Source organism: Lutjanus erythropterus, chromosome 1, assembly GCF_056507025.1.
Source record: "Lutjanus erythropterus isolate fLutEry1 chromosome 1, fLutEry1.hap2, whole genome shotgun sequence".
Lineage (NCBI taxonomy): Eukaryota > Metazoa > Chordata > Actinopteri > Lutjaniformes > Lutjanidae > Lutjanus > Lutjanus erythropterus.
This window is the reverse complement of record NC_139317.1, coordinates 31,159,556-31,185,541: the sequence shown is the minus strand read 5'-3', so window position 1 is coordinate 31,185,541 and position 25,986 is coordinate 31,159,556. Positions and strand designations below refer to the sequence as shown.

The 25,986-nt window shown below is 39.8% G+C and overlaps 1 protein-coding gene across 1 annotated transcript in view; it reads right to left on the bottom strand.

The window, feature by feature from the left end:
* The window catches only part of esrp2 (epithelial splicing regulatory protein 2), a 28,913-nt gene extending 7,015 nt beyond the window's left edge, over positions 1-21,898 (bottom strand). Inside the window, exons 1-13 of the mRNA XM_084719705.1 lie at positions 21,743-21,898; positions 21,415-21,567; positions 20,812-20,940; positions 12,883-12,996; positions 11,930-12,044; positions 11,543-11,638; positions 10,779-10,833; positions 10,140-10,250; positions 9,001-9,133; positions 8,740-8,782; positions 5,326-5,627; positions 3,816-4,049; positions 1,578-1,776 (exon numbers count right to left, since the gene is read on the bottom strand). Coding sequence (XP_084575831.1) covers positions 1,578-1,776; positions 3,816-4,049; positions 5,326-5,627; positions 8,740-8,782; positions 9,001-9,133; positions 10,140-10,250; positions 10,779-10,833; positions 11,543-11,638; positions 11,930-12,044; positions 12,883-12,996; positions 20,812-20,940; positions 21,415-21,546 — 1,663 coding nt within the window. The 5' untranslated portion in view covers positions 21,547-21,567; positions 21,743-21,898. The remainder of the gene's footprint in view (positions 1-1,577; positions 1,777-3,815; positions 4,050-5,325; positions 5,628-8,739; positions 8,783-9,000; positions 9,134-10,139; positions 10,251-10,778; positions 10,834-11,542; positions 11,639-11,929; positions 12,045-12,882; positions 12,997-20,811; positions 20,941-21,414; positions 21,568-21,742) is intronic.
* Positions 21,899-25,986: the final 4,088 nt, after the last annotated feature.

Below are 25,986 nucleotides of genomic sequence, written 5' to 3'. Positions count from 1 at the left end.
CCTAATAAAATATATGGTGATATTTGGTGTACCCTAAACAGATCACAACATCACTTCATTTTAGTAAAATGCTATAGCATTTATATCACTGTTTGCATGACAATTAGTCCTAATTAGATGGAAAGCTGCCAGTCCCTCATCTTTTATACAGTAGAATGTTTAAGATTAAGGACGTGTCTTAAAATGGACAAGCTGAGATCCACCCTGAATGGATCATTTAAAACATATAATAGAACCTGGTTTCCTTTTATTGATTGTGGAGAATTTATGCTTTTTGTATGAGCTGACACTCTGACCTGATTCAGATTTTTCAATTTAATTTCTTTTTTCATACTTGAGAGTGAATAATTTGTATGCATCTTCTGTATTATGCACCTGTTGTTGTCTTCTTTTCTTTTTTTTTCTTTTTTCTTTGCCCCAGTGGACCTGTGCCTTCCTATCTGAGACAGTCTGCTGCTATATGACAGGCTTGAGCTGTCCTTTGAACATTCAAGTGGACTTTAAGCCTTTCTCAGGGGTCTTTTCTGGTTTGTCTGACTCTTTTGTCTGTTTTATTGCTGTTGTTATTGTCTTGTTTTATTGTACACTTAATCCAACGTTTGTCTCTTGTTTTGTATTACTGCAAACTTAACTTTTTTGGGTTTTAGATGGTTGGCAAGAATTAATAACAACAGCAAATGAGACCATTAACGAAGGCAATGGATATTTCTATAATGTAGGTCATATAGATGCATCAGTATTAAATTGAGATCATTTCATAACCAGTTGAAAACCCCTTGTAGTACATGTCAAAAACACATCAAAGTGGAAAGCCCCACCAAAAACAACTTCTGTAAACCAGGTATTTTATTTCCAAAGCTTACTGTGTCCTTCAGGCTTCATACTTACAATATAAAACACACACAAATGACAGTATGGCTGTATTTACATACAAACAGCCACTATCTGTTGAAGGCTGTGGGCAGCTGTGGCCACCATCAGTGTTAATGTAGTTACACAACACTGCTGACCTTGTGGAGGCTGTAATATTTCCAGGTTACTCAGGGTGAAACTACAGTACATGCGAAAAGAAATAACCTTAACTCCAATTCTACTTGAGGACTGTAGGTGAAAAACTTTTGTTAAGATTTGTTAATCAATGATCATTAAAGAAAAACAAACACAGACAGTCCTCTCTAGTGGCTGCCATTCCCAGTCTAATCTCAAACACCAGAGACAGATATGCAGCATAACAGAGCAAAGTACACAGGCAGAGTTGTATACAGTCTGGTCGAAACTGGCATCACTGCAGAAGAAGGCAGAGATGCAGCTGTACAGCATATCACTGAAGAAATACCAGCAGACTGTGGAGCACTGAAATCTTTATTTTGATTGATTTATGTGATCGATTTTGATATTTGTATTTTAATTTATGGGTTATGAATCTGCAGAAATAAATTTGCTTGAATCAGCTGGATCGTCTGGAGATCAGTGGCACAGTGCAGGTGTCAAATATGCCTGACAAATAATTCAGGCAGTATTTCTAAGCTGTAATGTACAGAACAAAAAACAGGTTTTAATTTGTGGAGTTCACTTACACGGAAGCTTGCAGGGTGGAGGGGAGAGGCCGCTGCGGTTCAGGGTTCCTCCCATCAGCACTATGCTCATCTCCTCTGTGGAGCACTGGAACACCTCCACATAACGATCCTTCATGGTCTTTTTATGGCACTTCTGGGCCACCATAAACGCCTTGTCAGAGGACTTCATTTGAATGAAAGCATCACCTGAGGGCCGACCCTGTGGAGAGGACAGAAGAAGAAACACAGGAGATGGTGAGCACCTGAATATCACAAATCTAACAAAATTTGAAGGAAGTGGTTTTACTGCAAAATTTGCATAATGGGTTTCGTTAAAATTTGGTGAAGCATATGGATGGGTGGTTAAGTTACTGCTTGAAATCAAACTAAGTCATGATTTCTGGAAAGGCACACTGCTGTTGTGTTTTTCAAATGATTTTTTTTGGCGCTTTGAGCATGACAAGTCAAGTGCCCTTTATTTCCATTATATTCAAGAGAAGGCAGACACTTCTACGACTGATATCTCAAAAACTAGGTAACTCACACCAAAACCATCAAGACTGATAAATAACACTACAGGCCAGAGGATAAATATGCATTTTTGATTTTGGGGTGAACTGTCACCTTAAAAACAAAGTACAAAAAACCCCAAAAAAACAAAACATTTAATGCATGTGATATTTTCAGCTTTGAATTTTATATTTATGTGCATTTACGTGTTGATTGGAAAGACCGAGCAGAATCACTGTGGGATTTTGTTGACAGAATAAAAAAAACTTAATTTGTAAGTGAATAATACTTGTAAACAGTAACGTAGGCTGCTCTGCACTGACAGACACATTTTTCTTTACAGTTTTTTGATGTACTTGGACAATGTCATGATGTAGATTTACTTCAGATATCCATCCATCCATCCATCCATCCATCCATCCATCCATCCATCCATCCATCCATCCATCCATCCATCCATCCATCTTCAACCACTTATCCAAAATCGATTTGTGGGGGTAACAGTTCCAGCAGGGGACCCCAGGCGTCTCTTTCCCCGGCTACATTAGCCAGCTCTGACTGGGGGATCCTAAGGCATTCCCAGGCCAGGGCAGAGATATAATCCCTCCACCTAGTCCTCGGTCTGTCCCGTGGCCTCCTCCCAGCTGGACGTGCCTGGAACAACTCCCTAGGCAGGTGACCAGGTGGCATCCTTACAAGATGCCCCAAACACCTCAACTGGCTCCTTCCTATGCAAAGGAGCAGTGGCTCTATTCCGGGTTCCTCACAGATTGGACTTCTCACACATCCCTAAGGGAGATGCCAGCCACCCTCCTGAGAAAACCCATTTCAGCCGCTTGTATCCACAAAGATTGACCAGTAGATCAAGAGCTTTGCCTTCTGGCAGTGCGGTAAAGTGAACAGAATACCACTCCTGCTGCTCCAACTCTCCGGCCCATCTCTCCCCTCACTCAAGATACCTCACTCCCCTCACTCAAGATACCTAGGAGGCTATGCCAACTTCAGATATTTTCAGAATATAAAATTGTGTCTAATAAGGGTCTAAACATTTTTTTCTACTTGAGTGATTTCTGATACTCTACAGAAGGTGAACAGGGATGACATTTAACATAGTTTTAAAACATTGAGCTTTGAAGTCACATATATGCTTGAGCCCAGCAGTCCCCACCAGGCTCACTGTAAATGAAGATGGATGGTGGCCTGGTAGCTCAGTTGGTAGAGTGTGCCACACATGCTGAGGAAGTGAGTCCTCTGCAGCGGCTGTGGGTTCAACACCCGCCTGCAGTCCTTTGCTGCATGTCATGCCCCAATTCTCTCTCCGTCTCCCCTGTCATATCTTCAGCTGTCTTATACATTAAAGGCATAAAAGACCCCCCAAAAGATATCTAACAAAGAAATGAAGTGGATGACGAGTCTTCACTTCCTCCCGCTGTACAAAAATTTAGCCAAAATATCCCAGACACAAGTGCTGCCATCTTGTGTGGGTGACTATATTGGTAGTAGTGATCATGGTCAGAGCTGCAGTATCAAGGTCCTGCCCACATACCCAGCCAACTCAATTGTGAGCAGGGCTCAACTGTCAATCATAACACATAGCCCCCTTTTTATAGCATCAGATAAGAAATTAAAACCAAACTGATGAGACCTATACTGCAACCAGCCACCAGAGGGCAGTTGAGATGTTTTGGCTTCACTTTTGGGGAGAGGTCATGTTGTCAGTCTTCATATTGTATATGTCAGTGGTCTGACCTGTTGGTTGAGGACCATGTGAACTCCATGAGGTTTGATGTCAACAGTGTGCTCTCCCATAAACTCTAGGATGTCTTCAATGCCGGCAGTGTAGGGCAGGCCACGGAGGCGGACGCAGTCACGAGTACTGCTGGCTGCTGGAAGGAAGGGAGGTGTGGCGAGGACAGGAACGGGCACAATGGGTGAGGAGGGCAGTGTGGAGATCAGAGGTGTGGACATATAGCGGTTCAGGACCTGGCAAACACAGAAGAGGGCAATGATGAATCAAAACGACATTACTGCTATTTTGCAGCAAATCTTAAGTCACATACACACATTCTCAACAGAGCTTGAGACATGAACACACAATATTTAATACAGAAAAACTTAAAAGTAACAAAGGTTAAATCAAGTATGGCCCATGTTACATTTCACAGCCGTGAAACAGCTCAGTTTCCCAGGTTGAAAACAATATGCATATAAATTGTGCAATAACTGTTATTTTCAGTTGTGCAAACTCCACAATCATCTGATTTATTGGAAGTTTTGTCTGTTTTGTCATATACTTTCGATACGATGTTTGCTCACTTGTCCAGTTGTCATGACATCAGTTCTTTGGAAAATTTTCTGTCAGGGGAAGCAGCTGTTGTTGGCCACAGCTCATATTGACTGGTATTACACACAAAAAAGGCAATCTTTTTGGATTATTCCTTGATGCCAAAATGGCTCTCTCAATTGGAAGAAAATAAAGTGCATGATTTGTCTACATATTTTATGTGATTAGTTTGTCATATATCAAACAGTAATCCACTTACTACCAAGAAACACATTGGCACGCTTGTGTCTAAAATAGAAAACCACAAAATAGAAAACCACAGAAGTTCCCCTCTTCATATCGCTAATCTAAATGTTAGTTTGACGTTTCTGTAGTTACATAAAAACACACACACACACACACACATATATATACACAGAAATTTATTAGACTGCCTGTCATGAAAACGAGAAAACAAATACTTTAGAAATCCTTCAAAAACTTGTTTAAAACTAAAAATGTTATTGTTATTTATTTGGCAAATAACAAACTGAAACAACTAAATAGTCCTTTTCCACACATAATAACCAAAAAACTTAATATTTTGTATGGCCTCCTTTGGCCTTGATAACTGCTTGTCTTCTTGCTGGCATTGTTTTTATGTACTTCTTGACAGTCTCTTTTGTTATTGAGTTCCAAATAGTTTCTAGCTGTTCCCACAGACTTGCTTTAGATGAAACTTTTGTGCGATCCATCTTTGAACCTACTAAACCCCAAATTTGTTCAATAGGATTCAAATCCTGACTTTGACTTGGCCAGTCCATCAGTTCCAGTACTCCAGATTCCTTTTTCTTGGTCAAATAGTCTCTGCACAGCTTTGAAGTTTGCTTGAGGTCATTGTGTTGTTGGTATATGAACCCACGACCAATCAGATTCAGCCCAGAATGGACTCCATGATGCACTAAGATGTTCTGATGAAGATTTGACAGAATTTACCTGTTGGACCTCAGCTGCAGTACTCCGAAACAGCTCGATATACCGCTTCCCCAGGATCTGCTTATGCTTTTTCAAGGCATTCTGGGCGTACTCTTCACACGAGAAAAGCACAAAGGCGTCGCCAGTGGGCCGTCCATCAGGGTACTTGACAAAGAGCAGACCCTCAGCACCATCTGTAACTGGGCTCTCTGGACCAAGGAAGGACAGCACTTCCTGGGGCGTGGCAGTGAACGGCAACCCCCGCATACGGATAATCACCTGGTTCTCTTTGGACAGGAACTGGGCCACCTCGTTAGACGTGCCTGGTGTCAGGAGGACAGCGATGATTAAACACCTCATCATAAGACCATACCAGCGACGCACAATTTATTCTCAAACGGGGTTTATATTTTTTATGTTATTGGCTAATCTGCTTTTTTCAGATTGTCTAGGCTTTCAGAAAAATCAGTGGAGAAACATTTCATAGAAAGATGAATGACAATCAAAATGTTGAGATATTTCAGTTTGAAACAAAGTGACAAATCAACTGACACTGCCAACCGAGAGCTACACAGCTAGCATGGCTAAAAATAAGCAGTCAGGAATGTCTGTTTGATAATCAAGCAAATTAAATATTTGACAAATCATAGGGTTTCTACAGCTTTTTATGACTAAAATTCATGTACATTTCAAGGTACCTAAACCAAAAATCTCTAGACTCTCAAAGCAGAAACAACAAAAAGAAAAAATGCTCCCTCTTTATTTCAGTACCCATGTCAGTCAGTGTATCTTCGCTGTGTGCTGGTGTGAGATACCAAGGGACAACGAAAATGACGTTTGGTTTTGTTGATTTAAATTTGGTTAAGATGAGTGATTGTATACATGAAAATGAAGCACGTTTAGCAGGGTACAAACTCAAGCGTATTCCTGAAAGCGATTTGCAATGTTGCCCAGACTGGCCTAATACACTTAAGATATTTAAGTATGCAAGAATTTTAGTTGACACACTTGTATCGTCCCACAGTTTAGCTATCATTATATATATGTCCTAACCCTTCCACCCGCTGCCAGAAACCTGTGGCAGTGTCAGGGCCAGTGCTTCAGAGCACTCTGTAGTTCAGACTATCCTGGAGCAGATCCTGGCAAATACTGAGTGTGTAGCAAAACTATACTGTTCTGGATCAAATTTGTTGTTGTGGTGTAATGTTATGAATGTTATGACAGCACAGGAGCAGAAACATAAGTGGGGTGTCTGTATAGGCAAGCTGGCTGGTTTGTGACCAAAAAGTAAAACACTATCGTTGGCCATTAATGCATGCACAGGGACAGCCAGCTGAACCATGCCAGATTTATTCACTGCTCCCCATTACACAATCACCTGCACTGGCTTCTGGTTTATTTCCTTTTATATATAATTCTTGAACTGTACTAAAGAAAAGAGAAACATGAGTCTGGGGTGAGACTTGAGAAACCTAGGAGGCTATGTCAACTTTATGACCATGCAAACAGGGGCTATAAACACAAATTGTCTTGTCTTATCTGACAGTCTACCTTTCAATTTGCAAGTAACCCCATCTGGTGTAGTGCCATTAACTAACTGACCTTAGCTCAAAGAAATTTATACATACAGTGCCATGTTCAGTTCAGTTGTGCTTCAGCTATATGGTTTTCTTTGATCACTTTCTAACTATATGGAAAGGATACAGCAGATCAAAGAACTTAAACCACATGTCCACATACACACAATTTTGATGACATATGATAAGACTTTCATCCAGTAATTTAGTAAAGGGTTGGGTGAATATATCAGCCATTGGCAGGTTTTTGTCTAGTTGTCCTTTCATTTTGCTAATTTGATGGTCTGCAGAGTGAGCAGCTGCTCAGTCTTTCATTCTCCTTCAGCCGCACAGTAAACACTTACTGGACCAGAGGACAGGTGACAGAAAAACAGCCTGTAGACACAGAATATTTTCACATCTAACACAGGGAATTAAGGGCATATTTCAACCAGACCACAGTTGATTATTGCTATAAACAGTGGAAAGACTAACCAAAATGGATTTGGTGAGTTTTAATTTGTTCCTGTCTGTCAAGTCTGAATGAAGCATATTTTACGATGAGTTAACAAGCCAATTATTTAAGCACATTTTAGTTCAGTAAAAGAGAAAAACATGCATTCAGAAGGTGTCCAGTTAAGAATATTTTCCTTTATTTACTGTTGGTGAGTTTGTTTATTTAATGGTTGTAGTGAATGTACATAGCATAAATAATGTGGCAAACCAATTGCTCGCACATATCTCCCCAGCTGAGAAAAGAGAAGGTGTGCAGGGGTGGGGTAGGGGTCGAACACAGAAGTCACGTGAATATACCTGCAGTCACTGGTTGATGGGCTGACAAACAATTGGAAAATTGTAACATATCACCCACCCCTATAAGTAACTCATGTAAAGTGTCTGAGTGCTCAGAGAAGCAGTGAGTAATAAAATGTATTATTACTAGTTTATTTATCACTTCTAGCCCTGTTCTTTATACTACTAGCTGGGGGACTCACAGATCCATATTTGTTATCTGTATAGTAAAAAAATCAAGCAAATGCTCACATTAAACAGCTACAATATCACAATTCATCTTCCAAAACAGCACTGATGTTGCAATGACACACTGACTGTTTCGGATTATACATTCATTCACAAGTTTACTGTGAACCGCTTTCATTTGTATTGATAAATCAAGCTGAGTCTTGTCTGCTTGAACTATTTGCCTAAAGTCCAGTGTGCTGTCAATCTGTACTGATCTTAACTCATCTGAGTAAAGTCCACCGTCACACTGGCAGTCACTGTAAGTTATCTGCTCTGACTGACTGTGTTCTTTCACTGCTATCTCTGTCCTGTGTTTCTGCTGGCTGCTGCTCTCTGTTCCAGAGGGCCGAGGCCCTGTCTTTGTCTCTTCACACCCCCTTTGTACCAGCACTGAGCCAGTCTTTTCACTGACCGTCAGCCATCGCTCCCTCAGGGGAGTACAGCGAGGCTGAACTGAACAGGTGAGCTGCTGTTAGCTGAGAGTGAAATTTCTCTCCAACTGGCCTCTGAGGGGTTGTGCTGGGGGTGAGGAGGTGAAGGGGGGGGGGGGGGGGGGGGGCAGCGAGGAAAGCATCTCACAAAGCGTCTTTCATTAGTCCAAGATAAGCTACTGGAGAGTCACTGGGATGAGGCAAAGTCACAGGTAACAGGAGAGAGAGCCAGAGTGCAAATGAGATCCCTTCTTTTACGGTCAGTAAAGAGCTGTTCTTTTACAGATGTGGAAGGGTCTTGTTTTTCCTCAAAGATGCGGGAAAGCCATGAAACAGAAATCTCACACTAACAGAAACCCTTTCACCATGAGTCGTCATACAAACATGGAGAGAAGAGAAGAGAGATACAAAGACTGAAATCTGACCTCCAGCGATCTTAAGGAATTCCTCTCCTGTGGCTTTGTAGACCTGAAAAGACAAAGGAAAACTGGATTTAGTCATAAAGAACAAATTAAGAAACTCTGCCTTCAAACTGACAGTGACAAGTCATAGATCTCCATTCCTCACGTTTTACTTAGCAAGCCTGAGGACATAAAAAGAGGGTCTAGTATTCAGCTAAGCACATTATTAAAAACACACAGCAAAATTACAGCATGATTGAACAACGCGTAAATGCTGAGTCTAACCTCGATGTAGCGGCTGCCCATGTGGTGCTTGTGGCGCTCCAGAGCCAGGTCTCTGTGTTCTGAGTTGATGAAACGAACTAAGGCCTCACCGTTCCTCCTGCCCTGAGCATTAAGACACAGGGCAACGCCACCCCTGAAACACAGGTGCACAAATACAAGCATGAGCCACAGCAAGGAACAAACTTCAGCGACAGCTACTTGACAGTGGGGTTATCAGAACGGGGTTTAACAGGGATGCCCAGGATCTTGTCATGGATGTTAGAACCACTAATTCTAACCTCCTGTACAAAAACATTTGGTGCCTTTAAACCCATGGCACCGAGTGCTGCAGGGATGATGAACTTTTGTAAGCCATCCTGGAAGTTAGCATTGCCTTTCCTCCACAAAAAGCCAGTTGGAGTTTTCCATGGATTTTGGATTAGTACAGAAAATAAGCTCTGTAGTAAAAGTTTATTATACTTTTTTGTTCAGCATTTTTATCTTCCCAAATGAACACACTGTCATGATTCCTGAAGCATAATTGCAATCGCCAGAGGTATATAGCTAATGATAGGCTAGATAGACAAAATGACAGTTACATGACTTGATGTCATCACCAAGTGACTACTGATGTTTACTTTACCTGACGACCTCTGTAGTCTCATTCAGCCACTTGTGAGCATTAGACTTTTTAAGATGCATGGAAGCATCTTAAAACACAACTGGGGGACTTGTTTACATATTTTATGATGGAGGACAAAATGTGAAAGTCTCATAAGCTTGTGTTAACCACAGAACTTATTCCAGGCATCTAATCAAAAACCCATTCAAAAAAACCCAGCGACTTTTGACTCATTTCTCGGTTTTCAGACTCATTACCGCAGCACTCTATTAGCATTTGACTCCGATGTCAGGCAGTTCCACTGGATGTTTAAAAGACCATTTCATATGACCTACAAATGTTGAAAAAATTCAAAACTGCTTTTGCTGTCACAATGGCAAAATTGAGAGCACTAGCTGGCAAAAAAATACCACAAATCTGTACCCTGACTAACATGCTGAAAGTGCTGAAAATAACTCTGAAATGTTTTGCTGCTGCAGCAGTTTAAAGATCGCTGAGTGATGGGGCTGTTGGAAGATGTCAATCAAGTCCAACATACTTGGCAATACTGAGGCCTTTAAAGAAGCGAGCGATGTCCTGGTCTGAGGACTGCCATGGAAGCCCCCTTGCTCTGATCACTGTTTCACTGTCCACAGGCTCTGTCTTACTGCTGCAGAGGGGTGGAAAAAAACAACAACAATTACATTCTGACCTTATTTAGGACAATTACCAATTAGAAAAGATTATTAAAATGCCTCTCTGCAGAGGATTACAGCATTAGAGAAAACACCAACACTGTCACTCTTGTTAAATTCGAACAAATTGTCCATAGACTGTGGACACAGAGGCCACTCACAGTAAGTGCCTAACATAGTAACGCACTCCCGTGATTAAATGTCGGGGGTTGTCAAGGCAATAGGCTTTTGACTGTCTGAGAGCAGCAGGATTTGGTGTTCTGCTACTAGATAGCCAGGTAAGCACTTGATGGCAAAGTTGGACAGCTTTAATAACACACTTGTGGTTTCCTTGTTGCTGTAATCAATGCTGAGGGTTAGGGAGGACTGAATATTATGGAGGGGGTTTGTCAGTCTGTTAACAACACTGCTGTTAAAGAACGCACATAAAGATTTTAACACACATATATACACACAAACACACATGCACGCACACACGCATCTATTGAGAAGTTCATACATACCATGTGCCAGAATCAAACTTGTACTTGACTGTTTCAACACAGGAGAACTTGTGATCTAAAAAAGAAAAAGAAAATTGTAGGATTGAACATGTTGTTGGATTGTTGGATCATGAGGGTCCAAAACACTGTTTTTAGTCTTTTCTGTAGTGAACAAGTTCACCCTGATAAGCAGAATGTGTTTTGTGCATTCCTGCTACCTATCACACCCAAAGACATACCTGGCTGTTATTATGGGGGTAAAGCCAGAGGCGACTGCCACAGTCAAGACACAAGATATCAGATCAAAGTTTGATTTATTTGCACTGTCACATATCTGGAGTCATCTTCCATCTGCAGTAAATCTTCTAATGCTGAATGAAAGGATTTATTGCTTTTCAGAGCACATTTAAGATCTTGCTTCGAAAACACCTTTCTGGCTCATTAACTAGTTAAAATATAATTAAAATGGTGTTCAGTGATCAACAAACTACCACACCTTCTACTTGGGTTTTGCTCCAGTTTCTATCAATTTAAGAACATGCAAGACAAGTTGTGCAAAGACTTTTGCAGTCACAGTGCTGATTATATAAACCCAAACCATCAGGTAGCCAAAGTAAAACACACTAACAGTGCATGTCACTTTGCTGGACTTCATATTGGCCTGGCATTTTCCTGCTTTCTCTGCCGAAGTAGATAAGTGTTTCGGTCAGCTACTAAACAGTATTATGGGTGGATGTTCAGTCTCTAGTTCAATGATGAATCATGTTAGGTTCAAAGTCACTTACTGTAGGGCTCAGCCAGGATGCGAAGGGTCAGCTGCACCATGCTCCTCACCTCCCTCACCCCCACCAGCTGCTCTGACACAGCAGGAAGACCAACATCTGCACACACACACAGTTAAGGAGACTGACCAGTTTAAGCTGCCTATAATTTTTGGCTTGCAAATTGTTGTTGTGTCTCGCTGCTAGGATTTTTTGCCTGCTTCCTTTTACATCAGTGAAGATAAAATGAATTGGCAAAGAAAACTCTCTATTCTTTATAAATGCAGTTCTGCTCATCAAACGTCTCATCATTTCCTTGTGTCTTCCCTGGAATATAGAATAAAAAGCAGTATTTATAACATAAGATGTGAATGCAAATACAATTTTAGTGCACAGATTAGCAAAGGATACAGTCCAACATGGAGGAGAGTTCGAGCTTCTGCACGGTGCCAGCGTTGGGGCAGCATTTGTGAAACTCCTTCCTCAAGTCCACAAACGAAAAGAAACATTCAGGAAGGACGAGATTCTAAAATGGAAAAGACAACCCGCCCCCCCAAGGATTAAGTATGACAGTATGGCAACCTGATACAGATCATGGATATACCAGGAAGCTAACGGACAAAGAGATGGAAAAGAGAAGTTATAACCAGGAACACAAAAAGGAGGAAAACCTAATTCAAAAAAGATTCATTACTTCTTAACAAAGGTCAATGCCCACAGTCATGAGGGAAGAAATCACAACCTTGAAGCTTACTGAATTCAACTCCAGCACATTTCTTAGGATATTAACTTCATAAAGTCTTAAAATGTTTCTACATGGTTTATCACATGCTATATACATAAATACACAAAAGCAGAAAGATCTATTGACTAAGTGGTTTGTTTTCTTGATTAATTGATTGGCTGTTTGGTTTAGAAAATGTCAGAAAATGTTGAAAAATGTTGTTGAATGCTTCCAAAACTGAAGACGTCTTGTTATGTCCACAACCCAAAGATATTCAATTTACTGACAGAGAGGAAACTATCCAGATTTTTAAAAAGCTAGAATCAGAAAATTTAGACTTCTTTCTCATAAAATTAACCAAACAGATTAACCAATTATCAAAATAGTAATTAATTTAAGAGTGAGATTACTGGTATATAGCAAGGCAGAGAATGCCATGACAGTGCTTAGTAAGCAGCAAAAAAATCTAGTGGAAGCACACAAATTTACAACATTTTTCCATTTTGACAAAGCAAATTACATTTTCTCCCATTACAGATGTATCATAAGACTACTCCATGCAAAATAAAGTGTTTTGTGGTTTTTAAATGATTGGAGTAACGTGTGTGTGGTTTTGAGGAGCAACGGTGAGAACTATTACCTTTTTAGAAGCCTCAGGGTGGAGGGCCTGTCGGATGACAAGGGGACTGTTGACACAAAGTGTGTAAGAGCTTCTGCCGAGGCACTTCAGCTCTGATGACACTGACTGTTGGAACTGCACAACGAAACAGAGAGGAAGGAGACGAGAAAATAAAACACTCATTTCAGAATCTGCACAATCACAGGAAAACAGGACATGCAATATCAAATCTGAGCATGCCTAAAATGTGTATCTTTGGAGAAAAAGAGACAAACTTTTGTGACTTCATAATAAATTAATGTGATGCAAATATCTGTTGTGCAGACACCAACCACTACGAGAAACTGAGAATTACAAAGTGGACTCAAATAAAGGCAGACAAGTGAAGGTGGTGTGTTTGACATTTGACTGTGCGTTTGTTTCTCATTAGGAACAAGGTCTGCCTGACAGGTTTCTGTGTTTGCTAAGTGAGGGAGGGAGCAGACAGAGAGGAATGATCACGCCACTAATCACCAGGATCACCTTTTTCTCAAAGCATGACCAACAGTCACAGCCAGACAAAAGGAAAAACCACCCATACAAGTCCAACCTGCCTGTCTGTCGGTCTTCATTTCATGTAACTCTGACAGCTACAACACCGAGTCCTAAATACCAGCAACTCCCACATATGCACATGTTTATTTATAACTACCACATTCAATGAGCCCAATTCCCATTTTGTTGTGTCAACCAGTTGTTGGCAACGTTTCACTATCAACAGAGGCCATCACCTCAGTATCAACATATACCGAGGCAAATGACCTCTGAAGTCAGACTCCAGCATTTCTGAGCAATTCATATTATCTTCTGATGATTTTAGGTGGTTAACCTTCAATGGCAATCTTCAAGTTTAAATATTTTTTTAATAGTTTGAAAGCTGTGTTAAACAATTTTTGACCACTTAAGTACAAAGACAACAACAAATTCAACTGCCAGCTTTAACTTCCAGCAGACTCAGAGCAACACAGACACCCCACCGAAGTGCTCTGATGATCAGTCAAATCAAATATTCACTCACCTTTTGGTTTAGTCTACCAAATGGTGAGAAAAATATCTGAGAATATTTGAGGTTGCTAAAATGTTTCACCAGCTAGTCATTTACTTTGACTACTTGCCATTTTGTGTGGGGTATGTACCGTAAACCGTTACCTGAGCTTCTGTGCTGAGAGTAAAGGCTTACATTTTTACATTGGGCAGTGCTGGGGTTTGGTTGAGAGCCACTGGGAAGACAAGTCTGCTCACACAGACGAGCAAAACAAAACAAGTGAAAGCTGTTGATTCTCGGTGAGATTTGCAGGACTAGCAACACTGACTGCTGGCTGACACATTTTTGATTTTTTTGTGAACAAACGGGTGCAAATATGACAGATAGAAATAAACTGAATGTTTTGCATACACATACCACCCCCACCCCGTACGTTCCCTCCCATCCATCCTTCTAAATAACCCCCCTAACAACCCACACCAGTAGCATAGTGTTCCTCTAACAATGCTGATATTAAGGAACAGGGTCTGATTTAGATCAGATTACTATGCATGGAATTAAGTCCCCAAACTTATTACATTGTGACACAGAACTGACCAAGATCTAACAACCACAACTCTTCTTTTTGTCCTCTTGAAAGATTTGTTCAACATCAAATTAATCCGTTTAGGCCATAGTTGTTCTAGGATGGGGGGAGGGGGGTGTAAAGGGCATATGCGAAATCTCGAACGTGGATCCCACACAGATTACTATGCATAATATTGCTCAATATTGACATTTTGAAACCTTTCTGAAGTCATATCGACTTAAATGCCACTTGTCTTCACTTGTTGCTCAAAAAGATGGAGACTAGCTTTTGCTTGCGTCTTTGACCATCAGTCTTATGTTAGTTTTTCCCACAATTACTTCACAATTAGACCGTCTGGGTGTGAGACCACCTAAAACCCAGTGCTGAATAGTTTCACATGGCCACTGGCTCTATATGACAGCTCTTTAGACAGTGAGGGAGTATTAGAGCTGCATGTTGAGGCATGCTCTTTAACAGTCAGAGAGAAATGCAGGGCTATTTGGCAACACCAACCAGCTGCTGACGAGGGAACAACTGCTTTGGGGTTAGATTAAGGAGGTTTCGGAGAGGCTGGACAGAAAGCAGACGGACTCATTGATTTGAGAAAAAATGGGTTTGGTATTTTCAGAGGAAGACCAGCAGATGTATAAGAGATCTCTAGTAACTGAATTTTGTGTAAATAAAAAAATATATAGCTTAAGCTCTCTTCAAAGCTGTGTTTTTTGTAAAATCTTCACATCATGCAACTTCTCTTTGTGGTTGTCTGATAGTGAGTAAAAACAGAGACAGACAGTCATTACCACTCTTTTCAAATAAGCCCACCTGCCTTTTTCACCTTACCCTGTAAATGTTTCTGCAGTTTTTTTGGGTCAAGGTCATCAGCTACACTTCAAATTTCATACAGCACAGCACTCAAGCACTTTGCACAATCAAGATCCTGTACAACTTTCAGCCATGTTGCTATAGGTCTTTATCCAGATAAAGCACCAAAAAGTTCTTACATGTGCTGGTTTTACACCAAGTGAGTATTTGGAGAAGCTTCATGATAACACACATAACAATAACACACATTCAAGACTGGGAAAACACACTTAACATTAATACTGTATGGATGCTTTTCACATTCTTTAAGAACTACTGAAGTAAATAGCAATGCTCAATGACCCAGATCTGATACAGGGGTTATTAATTGACAGGGCTACCATAGATAAACTGTGTGTGAGAACAGCAGGTCAACAGGTATATTTTGATAAAGGATGCGCAACTGTGTAAGTAACCACAATATTATTCTTAACTTAACCAGAAACAATTTGTGAATCAGTGTACACAGAGGTCAGGTTTATTTTAGGTGCTTTGCTGGTGATCAATAATAAATATGAAAACCAGCTTTGCTCACAAACAACATTAAATTACAGAATTAACTCTTAGCAACATTGAGTTTATCTGCCCCTTTATGTCTTGAGTGTAACATTTAATTAAATGTCCATATTACACTGCTAAAGCAAAAAAAAGCCAAAAAAAAAAAAAAAAAAAAACTGTCCTACACTGTAAAAAAAAAAAAACTGTACTACAGTATCAAGTACCACCTCAACAGCACACGGTGTATTAAAGCCTTTTAAATCATAGCCCTTGCTAGAGTATTCATTTGCCAAAGTAAGTAGCAAACAAGAAGTAAAAAAAGACAATTGTGACATTAGGTCTTGAATTTGAATTCCCTCATTTGCTGAATGAATCAAGATCTCATTCAATGAATGTACGGGAATCATCTGTGCAGTCTTTGTACATTTGCATGTGTCTAAAAGTTCACAATAGCAATTAAAATCAGGTATCTTATTTAATCCAATTTAATATCTGAAGCCTTCATTCCTCTAACAGTAAACACAGAAAATCCCAAACCACAATACTCCGAAATTCTGTAGATTAATTTTACCAGTCCATTTTAAAGCACAGCCATACTGTACAATTTCATGTTTATAGTGATAACAGGACTAATGTTTGCTCATAGCTGTGCATGCAGCTCCACCTTAGCCAATTACTAAAGCCGGATTACCCAGGAAAGCAAATGTTTTAAAAGACGTGGCGGCACACCCTCTCCCTTTCTCCTCTGTGTCAAAAACCACAGCAAACAAGCTCAACAGAGGACAAATATCACACTGACGCAGGCCACTGAGCCAAACTCATGAACAGACCACAGAAAAAAAAAAGTCAAGAGTGCTTCCACATTAAATTACCTAACTTTCATTTTCGATGATCAAAATCTGTATAGTAGCTAATATTGTCAGTTATCTTGACTTACTGGCACACTTGGCCCGAATGTCAAACACTGTCTGCTCATTCCCAGTTATGATGTGATAATCTCACACTTTCTGCATGACAATGTCACCTTATGATCTACAGAAAAAAAAAATCATTTATTTTAATTAGATTAAAAAATTCAAACTTCCAATTTCTCTTAAACCACCTTTCTGTCTCACTCTACCCTTTGAAAGGCATTTCCACAGAGGAGGGGGAGGAAGTGGCCTTTGAACATGGTCCTATCAGCATTTGCTCTCTAGTGTAGCTGGACTGTTTGTATGCTGAGGTGAGGTGGGGTGGTGGTGACTGAAACAACCTTCGATAAGAGCAGCAGGGAGTGCCAGGCAGTCCCCGAGGTAACATATTAAGTGTTTTACAAAGTTTTCTCACATATGTTGTCAACTGTGTCACAATATAGCAGCCTTTACAAACAAGTGCAAAATATCATTTACTCAATGTTGATGCCAGTAGTCAGCATTTCTGGATGTGATCTAAAATGGTTGAAAAACGATTTTATAGCGAGTAAGATGATGCTTCAACATCACAGCAACAACAAGGTGTGTGAGGTCTCACAACACAACCTACAGGTTGTGACATGCTGTCAACGTCCCGAACTAAAAGCCAGTCCTGTACAGTCAGCAACAGCCTGGCTACAGCTAAAGCACCCGTTAGCCTATTCCCAGAAGCCACACTGAACTGCAGCTATGACACACACGCACACTAATGTGACCAAACAGCTACAGTCGTAAAACACACATATTCGAGTACGAGCATGTCGTCTGTAATCATCATCTTACACATTGGTCTATTCTGACAGAGCCTTGACATGTTATTCAGGATTCACGCTCACATTAAAGAGACAGTTCACCCCCAAAATCTGGCAGTTTCATCTAGAAACTATATTCTTTCTACTGAACTACACCTACCAATCTCTTCACCGCACATGTTAGCTCAGTGATGCTAATGTTACAGGTCAGCTGAGGAGGATGCCATTAATGTTTACATCCTGCACTGTCACAAGCATGAGCCTCTCACCCATGAGTAGATGCACGCTTCCCACTACACGGTCATACGGTTGGTGGGTGTAGCTTGGCAGAAAGAAAATAGTTCCTACATAAAAATGCTCACAACAAGATGTGTGGAATATCTTGAGTATGCAGGTAATGATTTCTATAAGGAGACACTGTTGTTGAGTTTTTCAAATGCTGTTTTTTTTTTTTTTTTGGTGCTTTGAGCACCACAAGCCAGTCTAGTTCCATTGTATTCGAAAGAAAGCAGACATTTCTATGGCTGAACTCAGAAACTCAGGCCAGAGGAAAAAAAAAAATGCATTTTTGATTTTGGTGTGAACTGTCCCGTCAACCAGAGCTGCTGCACATGAGAAAAAGAATCATCATCAACCATATGCTCATATCTATTCTGCAACCTGTAACTGGCCCTATGCACATATGTAATTTTATTATTTATTAGTTTGTGCATAAAAAATATTATGCAAAACATCTGCCTGGCTGATGGGACACAGTAACATAACAGCAACATGTAAATTTACAAATACATTTTCAGATCTAAGTGCATGTGTACCAAAAGCTCCTGAAATTAAATATTCACACTCACAATGTTATGGAGTTTAGCTGGCAAACTATATGGCAGCCAGGTGTTAAACAGCCCTGCTAACCTCTTCAGTCTTCCCTACCTTCATAAATCTTTCACCAAAGAAAACTGACAGATGTCCTTGTGGGCTCTGACCACACAGGTCAATACAACGAACCCACCAACAAAAGGCAGCTGCTTGTTTCACGCTATCATTGAGTAAGTAGGAATGGGCCCATCCTACAGAAAGAAAACAACTGTAAACAACACGCCTCTAAACTACAGTTTTACAAACCTTTAAAATAAATGTGTACCTCCTTTTTTTCCCTGTGTGAACCAGGATAAAACTAAACTTGGAATAACCAATAGCAAGAGAAAGTAACTGGTGAGACTCAAAGGTATGAAAAGAACAAACTGATTGCTTGGGTTAATATTTGAAGGTTCAGCACACAAACTAACCTACAGTGGAGCTGAAATCTTACCAGGTCTGTATGAGGCATAAGTGACTTCAGCATTTAGACCAAGCTCCCATGAAATTTTAACTGTCTCAGGCTATGTGTTGACTGTTATATCCCCAGCAGCATCATTGCTATAAAACCTGAGAAAGAAATTTAAGAAAACAACCCATTTTCAATTGATTACCCAAACCAACTTGCATGTGCATGCATGGCATTCAGGCCACAGCAGCACTAATATCAACCCAAACACACTGTTCCAGCATGATAATGAGAGGTTTTTTTTTTAACAACGAAATACTGGAGGGGTGGGAAGGGTGCAAACAAACACTCTCGCAAGGGCTCGTTGAAAAACGTGTTTGGCAACATAAGCACTTTTGTCAAAACACACCTCCTGACAAGGAGGTACCAGAAAGCAAGTCTTGGTTATAAAGGAGTGTTGCAACAAACTGCTGAGGATGAAGCCCAAGATCTGCCTCCCCTCCTCTCCTCTCCTGTCTGTCCTGCAGCCTAAAACAGAGGTGCGGTCCCAGGTAAACATTCCGTCTTCCAGATGTCTGCAGCAAGCATCAGGCCGAGACAAGACTAGACCTGCGACTCCTGCTTTATCTCGAGATGCCTCGGGCTCTGCCTATCCTCGCCTTTGAGCTTCTACAAACTGTCAGCAGAGTTTAACAGTCAGGGCTAAACCAATGACACATCTCAACCAGGTGGAAGACCATTTTTCTAAAGGTCATCAAGGAAATTTGACACTCCTCGCAGTAACTTAAAGCTTAATAATACTGAGTCGGCTTGTCATGTCTCATCTCGCTGCGGGCAAATACTGACAGAAGAAAGTTGGTTTGATTAACCTCTGAATTTCTCATGATGCTATCAACAGGTGAAGAAATTTTACGAGCCGTTGCTGTGGTTTTCAAAGTTGGTGTGAAACTGAGGAACAGGTATTTTACGTAGAACAGGGCAGAATAAACAAAATCAAATATCACAGTATTTTTTTACCAAATATCTCAATATTGATATTGCAATAATATTATATTCACTATCAACAATAATCTATAGACTCATGTAAAAATAATCCCTCTAAATCATCACTTAAGACTCAGTAGAAATGTGTGGTGGCGGCTGCATCTGCAAAGACCCTGCCCTCTGTCTGTGTTTCCTTATTTTCCAATGTTTTGCTGTGCTTGAGATGCTCCTGGGCTTCAGCCCACTGGACAGAGGTGTGTAGCCTCCAGCCAAAAACAATGATGCTGCACAGCATTTAACCTGAATCTAAGCATGGTAATCACACATGGTTATTGCAATAATTAAAATGTGAAACAATAATGCCAATTGTCTGGAATTTTATCATGGTTTATCATGAAACAGATGACCGTTTCATCCCCAATAAGTCCGCCCTCCTCTCTTTCCTTTGTTGAGCCAGGCCAACTTTGAATGATGTGTTAACAAACAATCCTGCATTGTACCTTTAACACAGTGAGAGTTTTGATTAAGAATTGGCACTAATGTTGATCTGATGGTGAAGTGGGTAAAGGCAAATGCAAGAACAGCTAAAACATTCTGGTAAGTTCAGAAAATTACATGACTTTACTGTAATGCAGCCTTAAAAAAAAGGAAAAGACAACTTATGCCACAATGTAAGTATATGCAAAAGCTAAGATGATATTTTGTCTTATATCATAATTAGGGCTGAGTATTGGCAACATTTGGTATTGTTTTTACTTCTTCTTTACTTCTTATTATAGGAAAAACTAGCAAAGTATAAAGAACACACCACCATATGCATAAAATCTGAGAACATCTCTAACTAGCTCACTGGTTTAAACAGTACAAAATGAACCACTGCCATGAATCTTGCATGTATCAGGATATCACAATACAGCGTTTTTGAAAAGTGACACAAGATCATGAGAACTTACATTGTGATACTCAAGCATACTGATATATTTTTTACACCCCTAATCACGGATGTAATGTAGATATGTCACCCTCACATTGAAGAGACCAGCAGGACTCACCTGTTGCAGGACTTTATCCAGAGGCTCAGCCTTGATGATGTCTTCCAGAGTCAGTCCTGTCTCCTCTTTACACTGGTCCGTCAGCTCCAAAGTGTCTGGCTTGACAAGACATCTCTGAAGCTTCCCGACCTGTGGAGGGATTTTTACCGTTTCATGGCGCAGAATACCGCGTGAAAAAACATGCAAATTAACAGGCTATAGCCCCCCACATTAAGGAAATGAACTCTTACAACAACAAAAAAGTTAAACAAACAAATTGACAATGTAGTGGCAAAAAGCACTTAATTGTCAATAAAGCGTTGTTTATATCGAGAAGCTGACATGCCAAACCAAAAAGGTGTGTTTTCTCCACTGGGTGAAATTACACTCCCCACCTGCTCGCTAAATTTTGGTCGCACACCTGTGAAAAAGGTGAGCTAACGAGACATGGATGTAGCGTTAGCTAGCGCGAGAGAGAAGCAGGCTACAGACGGTTTCAGAGAGCACACCATGTTGATTTAAATGTCAAAACACACTGTTTCTGTACAGGCTGACACTATGCCACAAACACTCTGGGTACATAAGAAACCGTACAACGAACGAACGGGTCAAAAAGGTCCGTACCTTTTTCTCATGTAGATCCACAATTTGCCACACCAAGAGAATTATTTCCCTCTCATCCGAACCCAGTTTACCCCCATTTGCACCAGCTGTTGCCCCAAAGAACACCACCAGAGTATCACTGTGCGAAGCCATCAGGGACCACAAGGGTAAAAACTACAATTAAAGCAAAGATTAAAATAAAAATAACACGAGGGTTCACCTTTTTCCAAGTGATAAGAAGAGCGAACAAAAGGACTGGAAACTCAATTGAGGTAAACGGAGAGAGAAAAAAAAGGGGGGAGATTATTTTCAGAGGAGCCACGGAAGAGTTTGCAGCCAGAGACTCTACCTGTTGAAGTACTTGAGTGTGTTCTATCCAGAGATACTGGTTTAACTGGTAAAGAAGGGTGGAAATCCGTGTTTCCTTCACACGAACTCCATAACAAGCCCTGCAGTTTTTTTTTTCCTCCTCTCCTTTCTATTTTTTTCTCCTGAGTTACCTGTGTGGCTCGGCCTCTGAGCGAGGAGAGACTCAGCGGCGTCGTCTATTGGCTGGTTTGGAAAGGTGAGGGCGGGACGTTGGGGGTGAGTTCTGTAATCTGGTTGAAATGTAATTGGTCGAAATGTTGAATCAGGAAGTAGTTCGGCAAAACAGGGTTGTAATACCTACATGAGGCATACTGCCGTTTGACACGGACAGAGTAAGTGAACAGTTCAACTACTGTAAATGCCAGGTAGCCACAAACATACACCCGCAGACTGTAATACAACTTTCGTGTATTTTGATTGTTTTTGTGTTTAAAAAGGGTTATTATTTTTCATGCAAAGTATTTTTATACTTCCTCAAATGCTGACAGAATCTGCATCAAATAATGCTCGACACAAATTTGACTCAGAGTAAATCTTTTTCTCAGAAGAGTTTAAATGCTCTTGTTTTCTAACATGAATTTAGCTTTTTTTATACGTTGACCACTAGCATGTATAAAGTCGGCCAAATCATTATAATTGTTGGCAAATCTTTTTCTCAGTTCTTCAAAGAAAAAATAGAAAAATAAGATTAAGAATAAGGTTTTCTGTACCAAGGAGGACTGTATCCAACATTAACCTACGATAAAAACATTCTTTAAAAGAGACAAAATGGAGGTGTACTAAACTGATTTCTGTAACCTGTTAATATTTGTTGTCTGTTCCATACATCTTGTCCCATATTTTTATCAGTGTTTTTAAATTGAGATCCTTAGAGAACACATGCTATATGTTTCCATCATCAACTTTTCTTTCACCCATGTTTAAGTAATATCTAAACACAAAAACATCACAGATTAATTTATTTTATGTTCATTGCCTCACTGGTAAACTTTTTTTCCCCAGTTTTCACAGAGTGTATTGTCAGGACTTGGAGAACATTTCTTTTGGGATGTAATAGTAAGGTCTAACGATTAGAAATAGAAAAATAACATTTTGCAGCACATAGCCTTTATGATTTTACCCTCTGGTCTGTTGAATGCAGTGTTCTGCAAGTGGCAAACTGGTACTTTCATATTCGAAAGTACTATAGAATAGAAAGCAAAATTGTACACCTGCACCAAACAAGGCCAATACTCACTAAATGTTTGAAGTTGTAAACTTTGGGTGATGATGATGATGATGAACTTTGGATGATTACTACAGCGCCATCATATGATTTGCACAAATTTTAACTTAATGTTTCTGTAGGATTGTTTGGTAAGGCAGTTATGTAAAAGGTAGAAGGGAATGCAGAGAGAACAAAGAAGAAAGACAGGATGAAAGAAAGAAACAAACACAGACGCTGAAATATTAGTAGCCAGAGAAACCTGGTAAATATACGATATTTGTTGTAATATATGCCTCATGGTAGTATTTTAAAGCAATAGTTCACCCAAAAATGAAATTTCACTCAATATCTATTCACCCCTGTGCTGATGTGAGGATGGTTGAAGATCTCCAGTTCACAAAACACTCCCCGAGCTTCAGTGGAAAACAGCGTTACAGCCAAATCCAGTACAATTGAAGTGAATGGTGTCCAGTTATAAAATGTAAAAAAAAAGAACACAAAAGAACATAAAATGTCTCCATACTGCTCATGTGGTGTAACCCAAGTGTCCCTAAGCTGTGACATTAAAATTTGACCCAAAAAGACACCATTTACATGTTTTTAGCCTAAATGTGAACTGTAGCCTCTTAAACTGGATCTGTGTGCACACGCCTGAAGTGGGTACACAAGCTCTCGCCCAAGCAGCGTAACACGAGATATATGAGATCACACAAATCCACTGTCAGTTTTATAATTAAATAAAGTGGTATTCTGAATCTTCTTTGATCTTTATGAATCACATTTATGCAGTACTTTATTACTATGTTTGCACAACTAAAAATTACAAATTGCTCAGGTTTAGGTTTATACAACTTGAACTGTCTTGTTGGTATCACTAAAAAAAACTTGTTGATTAAACCTATAAAAAGTGTGCAGTTGATGGATTGCATCAGCTTTTCCTTTTTCACCCGAACTATTTATTCTAAATTTAAGGAACTTGTGCAAACAGCTGAAGTTGCTTAGCTTTCTGACTCAAAGTTTCAAGGTATTATACTAGATATTATTACAGTTATGTATTATAGTTGAACCAGTTTGCTCATTTTTACAATGTGACTGAGAGAACAAATAAAGAACAGTGTAATGAGCACACAGCAGCATCTAATTTATTGTTTCCTACATGTTTTCAACTATGATGCTTATTCATTCCTCTAAAAATGAATGTTACTTTGCTGCTTCACACCTACACTTTATTATGGACTTCCTGTATTTTTTCTTTGTTGGGTCATATGTATGGAGGATCTTTCTTTTGTATGCCTTTATTTTCATCAAAGAGAAGCTTTCATATTTATAGTTTTCAATAACTTCACAGGTCCTTATTGGCCTCTTGGAGTTTTCACCAGTGTCTGGCCTCATTCCCAGAATGCCATGTTTTGTTGCCACTGTCCTGACGTTCCCATCTCTGCTTGCTGTTGGTCAGCAGACTGGAGTGAATGTGAGGCTTTTTGTCTCTTCACCTCCTTTCACTCACTTAAATCCCCCAATATGAAAAATAATTCCCAGTGTCTCCTTCCTTATGTGGAATCACTCTTTCCAGTCCAACCAGTCTGATCAGTTGAGGGACACACTGGAAAACACTTGAGCTGAAATCCTAGACACAAACTGTAATGATATATGACTGAATGATTTATCTTCATGACATCACACAGACATGCTTATACATGTTGCCTTTGTCTGTGGTACCAAAATGACAAGCTAAGTCTGTCTTTCAGCAGGTGTAATTGTTTAAAAAAAAAAAGGAAAAAAAGAGTTCTACAATTAAGAAGGCACCCTTTAGGAGCCGCCACCATACTCAGAAAATAACTTCAGTGTCAGTGATAGTAGTGTCATGTGGTGTGCAGGTCTGCACATCATGTGACACTCAAAAACAGTGAACTTCTCAGTGAACTTTAGGGATAGCCAAGATTCATGGCTCAGTTATCCCTTTGGCAGGTGCTGTCCTGTGGTGTACTTCAGCTGGAGGATGTGTGGGTTACTTTTAAATGTATTACAGTAATCTGGTTAAAAATAGGACAACTTTGAAGCGGGGTTTGAGGGCAAAAAGTAATCAATTGTCATAAACACTGATATGTCACAATAATGTAAATTTCATTGTAGTTGCCTACATTCTTTTTCACTTTGCAGCTAATTAACAATTCAGAGCATAAATAACAAAGTGTTAATTCAATTAAAAAGTACAGCACAAACCAGACCATGTCTGACCTGTAAAGTTAGAAATGTAAATAAACAATGCCCCTTTTATTTATTTATTTTTTTTACTCCAGTCTAGTAGTTTTTACATTATAATAATTTTACAAACACTGAAAAATCAGTTTCACAGCTCACTGTGAACAATTGTTGAAATACAATTTTTTTTTTTTGGGGGGGTGGGGGGGTGGGGGGGGGGGGGGGGTGGGGGTTCTAAAACCTTAGATTAGGTATATTATCTCGACAAAAGATTATAGGTCAACAAGACTTTGTTTAGTCTATTTCAAAACTTAAGAGTTTGAGTTTTGATTCAAAATTTAAAAAACGAGTGAAGACAATCCCAAGTTTTTCCAACTTTGTTTTTACAATGAATGTTTTTTTTTATTATTTAATTCTCTCTTCATATTTATAAATTATAGAAGGACCTGACTGAGGCTGTTAAAGGGATGAATTTTTCTCGCGGGCCACTAATTGAAAAGGCCCGCTGAAGAAATATACTCATAATGAAAGGGAATTGGTGTGGCACATACCACACTGTTGTTGTCTTGTATATACACCACTTCCTCATTCTGTGAGAAAAGGTCTAACAAGTCTCAGGGTCAGCTACGTTTTCTTGTGTGATCTCGTTTGACACATCTTTTTTTTTGGTCACACCCTTTGCTCTCTGTAATTTTCCACTGTCACAGTCAAAATTATCCTGACCTGACTAATATTCATTGGTTCCAAGGAGATGATGAGCAATGTCACAATGGGTTGAGTCAAATCTCAGTTCAAATTAATATCTCACTAAGCTA